Below are 12,603 nucleotides of genomic sequence, written 5' to 3' on the forward strand. Positions count from 1 at the left end.
TTGTTATTGAATACAGGCATCATTGGCCTTGCTCATCAATGCATCATACTATACTGAACAAAAATATAAATGAAAGATTTTACTGTGTTACAGTTCAGATGAGGAAATCAGTCAATTTAAATAAATTAGGCTATGGATTTCACATGACTGGGATGTATTTAAAAAATGTATTTAACCTTTATTTAACTAGGCAAGTCAGTTAAGAATGATGGCCAAACCCGGACGATACTTTGGGACTTGAGGCACTCTGTTCACAATGTTAACATCAGCAAACCGCTCACCCACACAACGCTATACATGTGGTCTGCGGATGTGAGGCCGGTTGGACATACTACCAAAGTCTCTAAAAACGACTTTGGAGGCGGCTTCGGCTCGAGAAATTAACATTCAATTATCTGTCAACAGCCCTGGTGGACATTCCTGCAGTCAGCAGGCCAATTGCAAGCTCCCTCAACTTGAGATGTCTGTGGCATTGTGTTGTGTGACAGAACTGCACATTTTAGTGTGGCCTTTTACTGTCCCCAGCACAAGGTGCACGCACCTGTGTAAAGATCATGCTGTTTAATCAGATTCTTGATATGCCACACCTTTTTATTTATTTGGTTATTTAACCTTTATTTAACCAGGTAGGCAAGTTCAGAACAAGTTCTCATTTACAATTGCGACCTGGCCAAGATAAAGCAAAGCAGTTCGACACATACAACGACACAGAGTTACACATGGAGTAAAACAAACATACAGTCAATAATACAGTCTATATACGATGTGAGCAAATGAGGTGAGATAAGGGAGGTAAAGAGAATAAAAAGGCCATGGTGGCAAAGTAGATACAATATAACAAGTAAAACACTGGAATGGTAGATTTGCAGTGGAAGAATGTGCAAAGTAGAGATAAAAAATAATGTCACCTGTCAGGTGTATCATCAGGAGAAACGCACACTAACAGGGATGTAAACACATTTTAGGAGATTAGCTTTTTGTGCATATGTGAAACATTTCTGGGATATTTTATTTCAGCTCATTAAACATGGGACCAACACTTTACATGTTGCATTTATATTTTTTGTTCAGTGTAGATAAACAGAAATAGCGCAAAAGTCATAAAGAAACAGGACCATGGCCGCCAGCCATGCCCATTGTTTATATTTAAGTGCTGGACCATTTTACTGGGGACGGCTGGTACAAACAAAAAAATATCGGGCCTATTTTACATTTGTCTAATTAGTAGGCCTACCTTTCATAGTATTTCCCCTAATCTTGTGCGACGTACATACCTCCTCTTTGTTGCTTCATTCTGTCCTCGCTCTCAACAGTTAAATTCAGCACGTTTCGTTTTGCTCATCTTCATCATAGTTTGCCAGTGATGTGTTCGCCAAGGAACTTCAAGCTTTCCACCTTCTCCACTACGGCCCCGTCGATGTAGATAAGAGGGTGCACCCTCTGCTGTTTCCTAAAGTCCACGATCATCTCCTTCGTTTTTCTGACGTTGAGTGAGAGGTTGTTTTCAGAGACCACTATGATGACATGTCAAATGTGTTTGATGGGTCGGGGGAAAAGAGCAGGAATAGGCTTTTATAGGCTACAGTCCAAGCTATGTCTTCCAATGGTGTGACTGCTGTCGGCATCCAAAGATTATCCAACTTGAATAAACGCTTGGAGGTATGGATGACAGCAGTGGTGTAGTCTACGTTGATACGGATGTCACTTATTATTGGTATCTACATAGTACATTGATGTGAATCACACGGCTGCACTCTCATTTAGCTATTTGCACCTTACGGATTGTGGTTGTTGTGGATGGCTGTTCACAAATCTAAATGTTTATTTGAACCCAAAAATGGTTGAAAATCAAGAAGTTTAAGCTGCCTACAAATCATTGTTTTTAAAACCAGTGGACAGCCAGTGAAAAATATGCTCTTGCAACAGCTGCATAGTGAGGATCCCAGCCTATGGAATAAAAGTGGGGCTTTATTGCTCAATCTAATTCATGCTGATAAAAACAATACATCCACAGGCCTAATGGACACATGCTCAAACTCGCACACATTTGATAGACTTAAAGGGGCTATCTGTAGTTGCTACATCTATTTTTGGACTTATAAATTATATCTATTAATGTAAAGATATATTTTAATAATATTATATGTACTGGAAAGCGATGTGTTAGAAGAAGCCTACATAACCAACCCATAAAGCAAAATGTTACATCCATATGACCAGCTATGTAAACTTTAACATTGATTTATCCTGTAATAGATGCCATTCAATTGGTAACATACATTTTTGTCTTCTTCTAATGCCTCTTAAGGGGAAAGTAATCTAAAAGTAACTGAATGTAAACAGATTACATTAGAGCTTTGGTAATCCAAAAGTTACATTACTGATTACAATTTGGGACAGGTAACTAGTAACTGAAACGGATTACATTTAGAAAGTATCCTACCCAACCCTGTGCGTCACACCCTCCGTACAGAGCCTCCGACCACATTTTCTGATCAAACGTAAATTTGCTTTAAAAGGGATGCTGCAACTACTAATAATCAATAATCATAATCACTGATTGCGTTCGTTAATGGATTGTGTGAATGGTTTGTTTGAAGGTTGATACATGCATTTTGTGAACTTTGTTTACTCTATTGTAACAAGTGTGAGGTCTCCTTATCTCTTTCCTTGAAAGGACGAGCTGAGGAGAGGTGCAGAAAATGTCATTTGCAGCTGCACATTTAATTTGAACCAATGTCAGATGAAGAGCACTTTCAAAGAAGTCTTCGCAACAGCTTCTCAATCCGTATCGCTGAAACAGAGCCACTGGCCACCCCAACCACCGTTATTGTTATCGAGCTGAGGAGCATCATGGTAAAAAAAAAATGCAGTACATATTGCGCTCTTCTATTGTGCGTCCAATGAGGTCTGAGAGGGGAAAAAATGGTGTTGTTGTAATATCGCTAGGCGGACGCAGCAGTTTCACCATGAAGGATTCTAGCTTTAAAAGGTCATTTACGATTGAGCTGACATAAGAAGCGTTTACCGTAAATGCAGTCTCCGCTAACGTAGGAACATTGCCTTTCATTACTATCGTGCTGTAGCACAGCTGTTCAGCGTTACAGATCGAATCAACTTGTGCATAGGAGTGTTAAGTCAAAGCTGACCTGAGTGGTTTTAGATGTATGATGAAGTGGAGGACACGATGGCCCAGTCTGAAGACAACCCTTAGTGCAGAAAATATTTACCAGGTAGACTAATTTAAAAAGTAATAATAAAAATGAACACAATAAGAAAAACAATAACAATGCTATATACAGGGGGCACCGGTACCGAGTCAGTGTGCAGGGGTACAGGTTAGTTGAGGTAATTTGAACATGTAGGTGGGGGTGAAGTGACTATGCATAGATAATAAACGGCGCGTAGCAGCAGTGTACAAAAAAGAAGGGGGGGTCAATGTAAATTGTCTGGTGGCGATTGTATTAATTGTTCAGCAGTCTTATGGCTTGAGGGTAGAAGCTGTTGAGGAGCCTTTTGGTCCTGGACTTGGCGCTCCGGTACCACTTGCCGTGCGGTAGCAGAGAAAACAGTCTATGGCTTGGGTGACTGGAATCTCTGACAATTTTATGGGCTTTCCTCTGACACCGCCTATTGTATAGGTCCGGGAAACTTGGCCCCAGTGTACTGGGCCGTTCGCACTACCCACTGTAGCGCCTTATGGTCAGATGCCGAGCAATTGCCATACCAGGTGGTGATGCAACTGGTCAGGATGCTCTCGATGGTGCAGCTGTAGAACCTTTTGAGGATCTGGAGACCCATGCCAAATCTTTTCAGTCTCCTGAGGGGGAAAAGGTTTTGTCTTGCCCTTTTCACAACTGTCTTGGTATGTTTGGACCATAATAGTTTGTTGGTGGTGTCACCAAGGAACTTGAAACTCTCTACCCACTCCACTTCAGCTCCCGTCGATGTTAATGGGAGCCTGGTCAGCCCACCTTTTATTGTAGTCCACAATCAGCTCCTTTGTCTTGCTCAAATTGAGGGAGAGGTTGTTGTTCTGGTACCACAATGCCAGTTCTCTGACCTCCTCCCTATAGACCATCTCATCGTTGTCGGTGATACCACTGCTTGGGCCCTACAAATGTGTAATTGTAAAGTGTGATTTGAATGCAATGTCAATCTTGAATATAGCAAATGCAATTAACTTGCTTAAAATTACAGCATCAATGCCGTAGTGAAATGAATGCAGCAGAATTTCAGATCTACGAAACTCTTGAGTAAAGCATGGGGCAGCATTTAACCACAACTTTTATTAAGCTAAAACAAAAGGTCTAAAAAAACATAAATTAAATATACAACTTCAAAGTTGAAAAACAAAAACAGATCAATTGACAAAAAGACAAACCATTGTGCCATTACACTAGCTTGGAGAACATTTACTCAACAACAAAAAATTATTCAGTTGCAAATCAGACTGTAGAGTATTACAGGAGTGAACAAAAGGCATACCTGTAGGACTATCAAAGATGAACGTGACCAGAGGAAAGAACATAAGGTGCCCCAACTATAGACGGTTATGGGAAAAAAAATTACATGTTAATATGCAAGTCATCTTTTTTTTACAAATAAAATTCTAAGTTACAAACATTTAAATCTTCTGAACGATATATATATATATATACACACACGCACACAGTCAAAAGTTTTAGAACACCTACTCATTCAAGGGTTTTTCTTTATTTGTACTATTTTCTACATTGTAGAATAATAGTGAAGACAAACTATGAAATCACACATATGGAATCATGTAGTAACCAAAAAAAAGTGTAAACGTACTTTAAGTGTAAAAGTATTTTATACTTGAGATTCTTCAAAATAACCACCCTTTAACCTTGATGACAGCTTTGCACACTCTTGGTATTCTCTCAACCAGCTTCACCCGGGTTGCTTTTCCTTCACTCTGTGGTCCGACTCATCCCAAACCATCTCAATTTGGTTGAGGTCGGGGGATTGTGGAGGCCTGGTCATCTGATGCAGCACTCCATCACTCACCTTCTTGTTAAAATAGCCCTTACACAGCCTGGAGGTGTGTTGGGTCATTGTCCTGTTGAAAAACAAATGATAGCCCCTCGAAGCCCAAACCACCGTAATTGCTGCAGAATGCTGTGGTAGCCATGCTGGTTAAGTGTGCCTTGAATTCTAAATAAATCACAGTGTCAGCAGCAAAGCACCCCCACACCAAAACACCTCCTCCTCCATGCTTTACACAGCGTTGTACGAGATCTTCAGTTTCTTGGCAATTTCTCACATGGAATAGCCTTCATTTCTCAGAACAAGAATAGACTGACAAGTTTCAGAAGAAAGGTATTTTTTTCTGGCCATTTTGAGCCTGTAATCAAACCCACAAATGCTGATGCTCCAGATACGCAACTAGTCTAAAGAAGACCAGTTTCATTGCTTCTGTAATCAGAACAACAGTTTTCAGCTGTGCTAACATAATTGTAAAAGCGTTTTCTAATGATCAATTAGCCTTTTAAAGTGATATACTTGGATTAGCTAACACAATGTGCCATTGGAACACAAGAGTGATGGTTGAAGATAATTGGCCTCTGTACGCTTACATAGACATTCCATTAAAAATCATCAGTTTCTAGCTACAATAGCCATTTGTAACATTAACAATGTCTACACTGTATTTCTGATCAATTTGATGTTATTTTTATGGACAAAAATGTTCCTTTTCTTAAAAAAATAAGGACATTTCTGAGTGATGCCAAACTTTTGAACGGTTGTGTGTGTTAGATATATATATATATATATAGTAGGTGTTCTAAAACTTTTGACCGGGAGTGAGTGTGTGTGTATGTACAGTGCCTTGCGAAAGTATTCATCCCCTTTGCCATTTTTCCTATTTTGTTGCATTGCAACCTGTAATTTAAATATATTTTTATTTGGATTTCATGTAATGGACATACAGAAAATAGGCCAAATTGGTAAAGTGAAATTTAAACAATTACTTGTTTCAAAAAATTCAAAAAAATAAAACACAGAAGTGTTAAAATTGAGCTTTTTGGCCATCAAGGAAATGCTATGTCTGGCGCAAACCCAACACCTCTCATCACCCCAAGAACAACATCCCCACAGTGGAGCATGGTGGTGGCAGCATCATGCTGTGGAGATGTTTTTCATCGGCAGGGACTGGGAAACTGGTTAGAATTGAAGGAATTATGATAGCACTAAATACAGGGAAACCTGTTTCAGTCTTCCAGAGATTTGAGACTGGGACAGAGGTTCACCTTCCAGCAGGACAATGACCCTAAGCATACTGCTGAAGCAACACTCGAGTGGTTTAAGGGGAAACATTTAAATGTCTTGGAATGGCCTAGTCAAAGCCCAGACCTCAATCCAATTGAGAATCTGTGGTATGACTTAAAGATTGCTGTACACAGCAGAACCCATCCAACTTGAAGGAGTTGGAGCAGTTTTGCCTTGAAGAATGGGCAAACATCCCTGCGGCTAGATGTGCCAAGCTTATAGAGACATACCCCAAGAGACTTGCAGCTGTAATTCCTGCAAAAGGTGGCCCTCCAAAGTATTGACTTTGGGGGGGTGAATAGTTATGCACGCTCAAGTTGTTTTTTTTGTCTTATTTCTTGTTTGTTTCACAAAAATATATATGTTGCATCTTCAAAGTGGTAGGCATGTTGTGTAAATCAAACGATACAAACCCCCGAAAAATCTATTTTAATTCCAGGTTGTAAGGCAACAAAATAGGAAAAATGTCAATGGGGGTGAATACGTTCGCAAGCCACTGTATATATATCATGTAAAAAGGGTCTATATGTTTACAGCAGCCCTCTCCACAAATATTAGGCTACAAAAAATAAAAAATTCTAACTCAGTTCGGTTGTCATTAAACTACAGCCCTCTCCCGTCCATCACTCCCACACTGAAACATCATCGGTGGGCTCAAACTCAGAAATATGTAAGATGTGTGCTTTTCCATCAAAATGTTCTGTCCTAAGAAAGTCCCAAATCCTTGATACAAAATATAGATTCACTAATCTGCGTCCTCAAATTCAGCATCATGAAGAAGTTGGTGGAATTTCAGCTTAATTGCACACTTTTTCTTGTAAGGTAACCGCTTGAGGTGAGGGAGAAGGCTCATGAAAAACATCTCATCCTCATTGTCTCCCTGTCCAGCTGTTTGCCAGGAATCTTTCCATGTAATCTCATGCAAGTTGTTGTCCAATGGTGGTGACATCTTGGTATCAACCACACTTCCATCAAGATCAATCAGGACATCAGAGTTGCTAGTTGTGTCATCTTTTCCATCATCAAACTCCTCTGTGCTATTGTTGCCGCCAGTGCCTCTACCTCGCTGTATGTATGGGATCAGAAATGCCATTAATTCACTGTATCGCCATTTTTTGAGGGCCTTCCCTTTGCCACCACGAATCCGATCTGCTTTCACTTTCCTCGTAAACACATCCCTCAGATTTCTCCATTTCTTTCGGGCATCTTCCTCTGGAACAAAAAAAGGACATGCAAGTTACCATCTGACAGTAATCTCTTTTGTACTTTTCTTTATGGCTACATGGTAATACATGGTTTATGACATGGTCATTTTGATGAGCTGTGTTCACACACATTTAGTCTTCCAATTTTGTTAACCCCCTAGTCTACATATTTGGTTAGTTGAAACAAGACTGAGTCTATTGTTTGCCTCAATGGAAACACGCCACTTCGGCCTAGTTTGGTATAGGCTAAAGCTGAGGGATGGTGTAGGTATAACGCTCAAATTCTAGGCGGCATTCTGCTTTCTCCCTTACGCTTCCAATACTGTACTGCAAGCGACGTGTGTTAATGTTCAGATTCCCCTACAGAAGACGCCTTTGTCCAATGATTTATGTGTAATGGAATAGTCATGATCAAGGGCTAGTATAGGTTTAACCACTCTCCTCCCAAAAAATCAGAGCCATGGATGCGTTAAGGTCCCCATTCTCTGAAGTGTACAGTTACGCAGTCAGTGGATTAAAAGGTGTGCACTACCATAGCCAAGAATTTCACTCAAATGTTGACATTATATTGAACTCCAATTTTGACATTATATTGCCAACATTAGAGTTAAATTCAAATCAACTTATCACAAGCGCTGGATACAGATGTAGACTTCACAGTGAAATGCTTACTTAAGAGCCCTTTCCCAACAATGCAGTTAAAAAGTAAACATTTTATTTTTTGAAGTAGTAACAATAAAATAAAAGGCAATATACAAGGAGTTAATGTGCAGGGGTACGAGGTAGTTGAGGTAATATGTACATTTAGGTAGGGTAAAGTGACTAGGCAATCAGGATAGATAGTAAACAGAGTAGCAGCAGCACACACTGTGTACAAAACATTAAAGACACCTGCTCTATTCATGACATACTGACCAGGTGAATGCTATGATCCCTTATTGCTGTCACTTGTTAAATCCATGTCAATCAGTGTAGATTAAGGGGAGGAGACAGGTTAAATGTTATTTTTTAAGCCTTGAGACATGGATTGTTTGTGTGCCATTCATTGGGTGGATGGGCAAGACAAAACATTTAAGTGCCTTTGAGCGGGGTATGGTAGTAGGTGCACCGGTTTGTAACAAGAACTGCAACACTGCTGGGCATTTGGGTCCACCACCCAAATGACATCCAGCCAACTTGACACAACTGTGGGAATCATTGGAGTCAATATGGGCCAGCTCCCTGTGGCATCCAAAAAACTGACTCAGAATTCAAACGTTGCACAGCTGATAACCATAGCCTATCGAATGATATAAATCATGAGATATTTACATGTATAAATGTAATGCATTTTTGCTCCATTCATTGTTTACATTTGATGGTGAGCTAATGAGCTAGCTAGCTAACAAGTAAACAAATCGTGACACACTGCCACAATGCATGTTAACTAGCTACTCTCCACGGTATATTGACATAGGCACGCAGCATACTATTTAATACAATATAACCAACTAAACAAATTTAATTAACAGAAAAATAGAGGAACAGTTGCGTAAATGTTTTACAAACAACTGAAACTAACCAGGCAAAACAGTAGCTAGCTATACCTGGCGGTTACCCTCGATGGCGAGGCCGGTCTGAATGTTGTTTGCAATCTATTTAATAGTCCGATATGTCATACTTAATAACTAACTAGAGCATTGACAAGTTAAACTCGTGCTAGCGCTAACTATCTAACGTTAGTTAGCCAAAATGTATGCTAACGTTGTTAGCGAATCAGATCATACCTTTCAGTCCCAATTGTTTACCCACAGCCTTCCATGCGTCTAATTTTTTTACCGGGTCTCTATATGAAGTCAAAGTTGAGTTGTATAATTCTGGGTAGTCAGAAACCGCTGATATGAGCCTTTCTGCAGCCATCCCAAGACTAGTTACCTAGGTAGCCAGACCCAAAGATGTTCCATTATATTGACAAGATAGTCGAGTGACCTCTCTAAAACTGGAAATACATTTCGTCAAGTATGGAAGAGGCCCAATCAGATGGGAACATTCTAGCCAATAGGTAGCCAGACCCAAAGATGTTATATTATATTGACAAGATAGTCGAGTGACCTCTCTAAAACTAGAAATACATTTCGTCAAGACGAGGCCCAATCAGATGGGAACATTCTAGCCAATGAGAGGACAGATACGCGTGTGAATAACAGGCACAACTCGATTTATTTAGATGGCGAACGTGCGTCCACTCATACCAGTGCATTCTTAATTAACAACCTAACAATTACGAACTTCTATTGATCAAATAAGCCTCACATAGCAAATTAGCAATGACATTTTTTGTTGTCTAAATTCGACACTCTCTGAAACCACATTTCCATAAACTTGGAATCAGGCGACGGAATTATCCATAAACACATGGACCTCCCACTATGACTCGGGAAAGCACGCAGTGTATTAGGCTACAGATGAAATAAATTATAATGAACTTCACAGGATAGTGAAAGTGCAAGGTGATGATGAGCTTGATGTGCCTTTCCAATAAATATTGAGGGTCTTATTCTGGTGACATGATGATCAATGCTTGACTGCCATTTGACAAATTAAAATAATCTCTCTCTTTTGTCTATGCTAATCATGTATTGGCTATACACGCACTGTAAACCTAACTGCAAAATGTTGTCTATGGCGCATGTGCCAATACCAGAGTGGGCACAATCACTATATAACACAACATTTTTAGTGACAAAACCATCAGTAAAGTTGAAAATGCGATGGAAACCAACATGGGAATATAACCGCAAAAATACATTTTCATGTGCACTACGTCATCACGCACAGACTTTAATCCGCAACAAATCAATTTTATGAAAACAAATCTCTAGTGGGAAAATGCACATATTTTATTTATGCAGATTTTAGAATAGTCGCATGAAAATCTTTCGCGATTGGAAGAAAACCTATCTACTGACTTCCATGGTGCGGCAGGTCCCTTAGTGGTTAGAGCGTTGGGAAAACGCGCTAACCAATTGAAAGGTTGTTGGATTGAATCCCGAGCCGACAAGGGACAAATCTGTCGTTCTGCAAGGCAGTTAAACCCCCCCCCCCCCCCCCCCCCCCCCAAAAAGAAAAAAAATGGTGGGAGGGTGGACAGGGAGTTTTAAAAAAATTAACCCCAAAAGGGTTTTCGAGAAAACATTATAAGGGGTTCTTTGAAGAATTTATGGAGTTTCCCACAAAAGGTCCTTCGAATAACTTTTAGGGAGGGGTTCCCCACAGTTTCAATTTGAAGAGCCCCTAAAGGATACTCCAGGAACCTTTTCGTTATTCGTTAGTATTTTATATTATTATATAAATTATTTCGATACATATTCAGAGCCAAACATCAACCCAACTTACCTTTTAACTGTTGTTGCATTCAAACTTTGCACCAGCATTTTCAGTTGCAATTGCGAAGTTCCCCGAAGAACTCAAGCAACAATGGGGGTTCCTCGATGAACCCCACCTCCTAAGAAGTTCTTTGAAGAACCCATTCGGACTGTTTTTCATTGCCAAGAACCCTAAGGTTCTTCGAGGATCTTTGAGGATCTTAGAAGAACTCCAGTTGAACCCCTAATTTTTAGACTGTGGAGTTGACGTAGGCTGTGATGCAGTCCGACAGTATGTTCTCGATGGTGCTCCTGTAGAACACTGTGAGGGCCCTCTGGGACAGGCCGAATTTCTTCAGCATCCTGCGGTTGAAGTGTCGGTATTGTGCCTTCTTCACTACTGTGTCTGTAGTGAACATCCTGGTCACTGTATGTTTTTAATCCTTCAAAATAAGAGTCCTGACGGGTATATTTAGCAATATGAATAGTTAAGGCTGATAGAAAATATGATTATATCCAAATTCACAGAGGATACACACCCAGGTTCGTCACTGCTATTATTCTGGCCCTTAATTTAGAACAATGTGTTATTCAGCTCCCAGGCCAGTCATAGCTGCGGGAAGTAGGGGTGCTGCAGCACCCCCTGAAAAAATCAGAATAAAAAAAAATATTTTAAAAATGAATCCATTTTTTTTCTCTCACATGCACATGTCCTGTATTAGCAGATTGATCTAGCTGTCTGTGCCACAGGCCAATTTATTTTATCTGCTGCAGGCCCAAACATATTACTGAAGCTATGGATGAAGGTTACACAATTCTCCAAACAGGTTCTGCAGTGGAGGAGCCAGCTCCATCAATACCTGAGAGTAAGTCAACCCCTTCACAACTACAAAATCCCCTAGTACATTTTAGTAGACTCTCTTAGCCAGAGTGACTTACAGAAGTGAAGCTGGTGAGACTGAGTGGACGATGGTGAAGAGCAGTGGAGTAAAAAGGGCTAAAGTTGGAAATTAACAGCAGTTTATAGTTGGAGTGCGATTCGTGAGCAAGGGTGTTTTTTTGAGGGGCCTGTTCTCGGTCTCGAAGATGGTGAAGGATGAATTGGGAAAAGTGGAATGATGTGATGTGGAAAGCTATGATTTCAGAGTAGTGCACCAGTTAAAGGTGTCATCTCTGGCATCTCATTGGACATAGAGGCCGTGTTGTTTAGGGATAACATGCCAGGGGTGGTAGACGCACATCGCTTGACCAGAATGATAGGCGTTTCTCCTTCTTTCTGTCTATCAGTTTCACTGTCGTTTGATGAAATGTTTCTCCCTACTCATTGAAAACTTGGGTATGTGAGATATGCAGTGAGACTATATGTACAGAAGCCGCTGAAGTGTTGCAATTGTAAAAAGTTTGGACACCAGGTAAGTGTTTGTCAAAGGAATAAATGTCATAGTTGAATAGTCAAATGAAGCGCATTGCTGTAATTATTATGGGCATCACATTACCGGAGTGCCCTTTGTCGTGACTTTCATCAATCTGATGACTGTTATTTATTCAGTCCATTATGTTTAATTGTTACCCGATTAAATTAATCATGTAACAATGAACTTATTTGGAATTTGGGGCACCACAGAAGAAGTTGTTTAATGAGTTACCATCTCCTGAATTAAACTCAAGAAGATGTGTGTGTGTGTATATATATATATATATATATATATATATATATATATATATCTATATATATATATATATCAGTTATATATCGATAA

At 39.9% G+C, this 12,603-nt stretch overlaps 1 protein-coding gene across 1 annotated transcript; it reads right to left on the reverse strand.

Annotated features, from left to right (window-relative positions):
* Window positions 1–4,269: 4,269 nt before the first annotated feature.
* On the reverse strand, window positions 4,270–9,398 carry LOC139383728 (transcription factor Adf-1-like). The gene is made up of 2 exons (XM_071128287.1): window positions 9,266–9,398; window positions 4,270–7,506 (listed from the first exon to the last, which is right to left on the reverse strand). Exons 1-2 carry the CDS (start codon window positions 9,396–9,398, stop codon window positions 7,040–7,042), a joined length of 600 nt encoding a protein of 199 aa, XP_070984388.1. The 3' UTR covers window positions 4,270–7,039.
* Window positions 9,399–12,603: the final 3,205 nt, after the last annotated feature.

The sequence above is a fragment of the Oncorhynchus clarkii genome, chromosome 25 (genome assembly GCF_045791955.1).
Source record: "Oncorhynchus clarkii lewisi isolate Uvic-CL-2024 chromosome 25, UVic_Ocla_1.0, whole genome shotgun sequence".
Classification (NCBI taxonomy): domain Eukaryota; kingdom Metazoa; phylum Chordata; class Actinopteri; order Salmoniformes; family Salmonidae; genus Oncorhynchus; species Oncorhynchus clarkii.

What these genes read in the sequence shown, in the direction of transcription:
- LOC139383728 (XM_071128287.1), bottom strand. Translation starts at nt 9,398, where the DNA reads ATGGCTGCAGAAAGGCTCATATCAGCGGTTTCTGACTACCCAGAATTA. An exon ending in TAAACAATTGGGACTGAAAG is followed by an intron (nt 7,507 to 9,265) that starts GTATGATCTGAT and finishes TTTTTGTTCCAG; the next exon opens with AGGAAGATGCCCGAAAGAAA.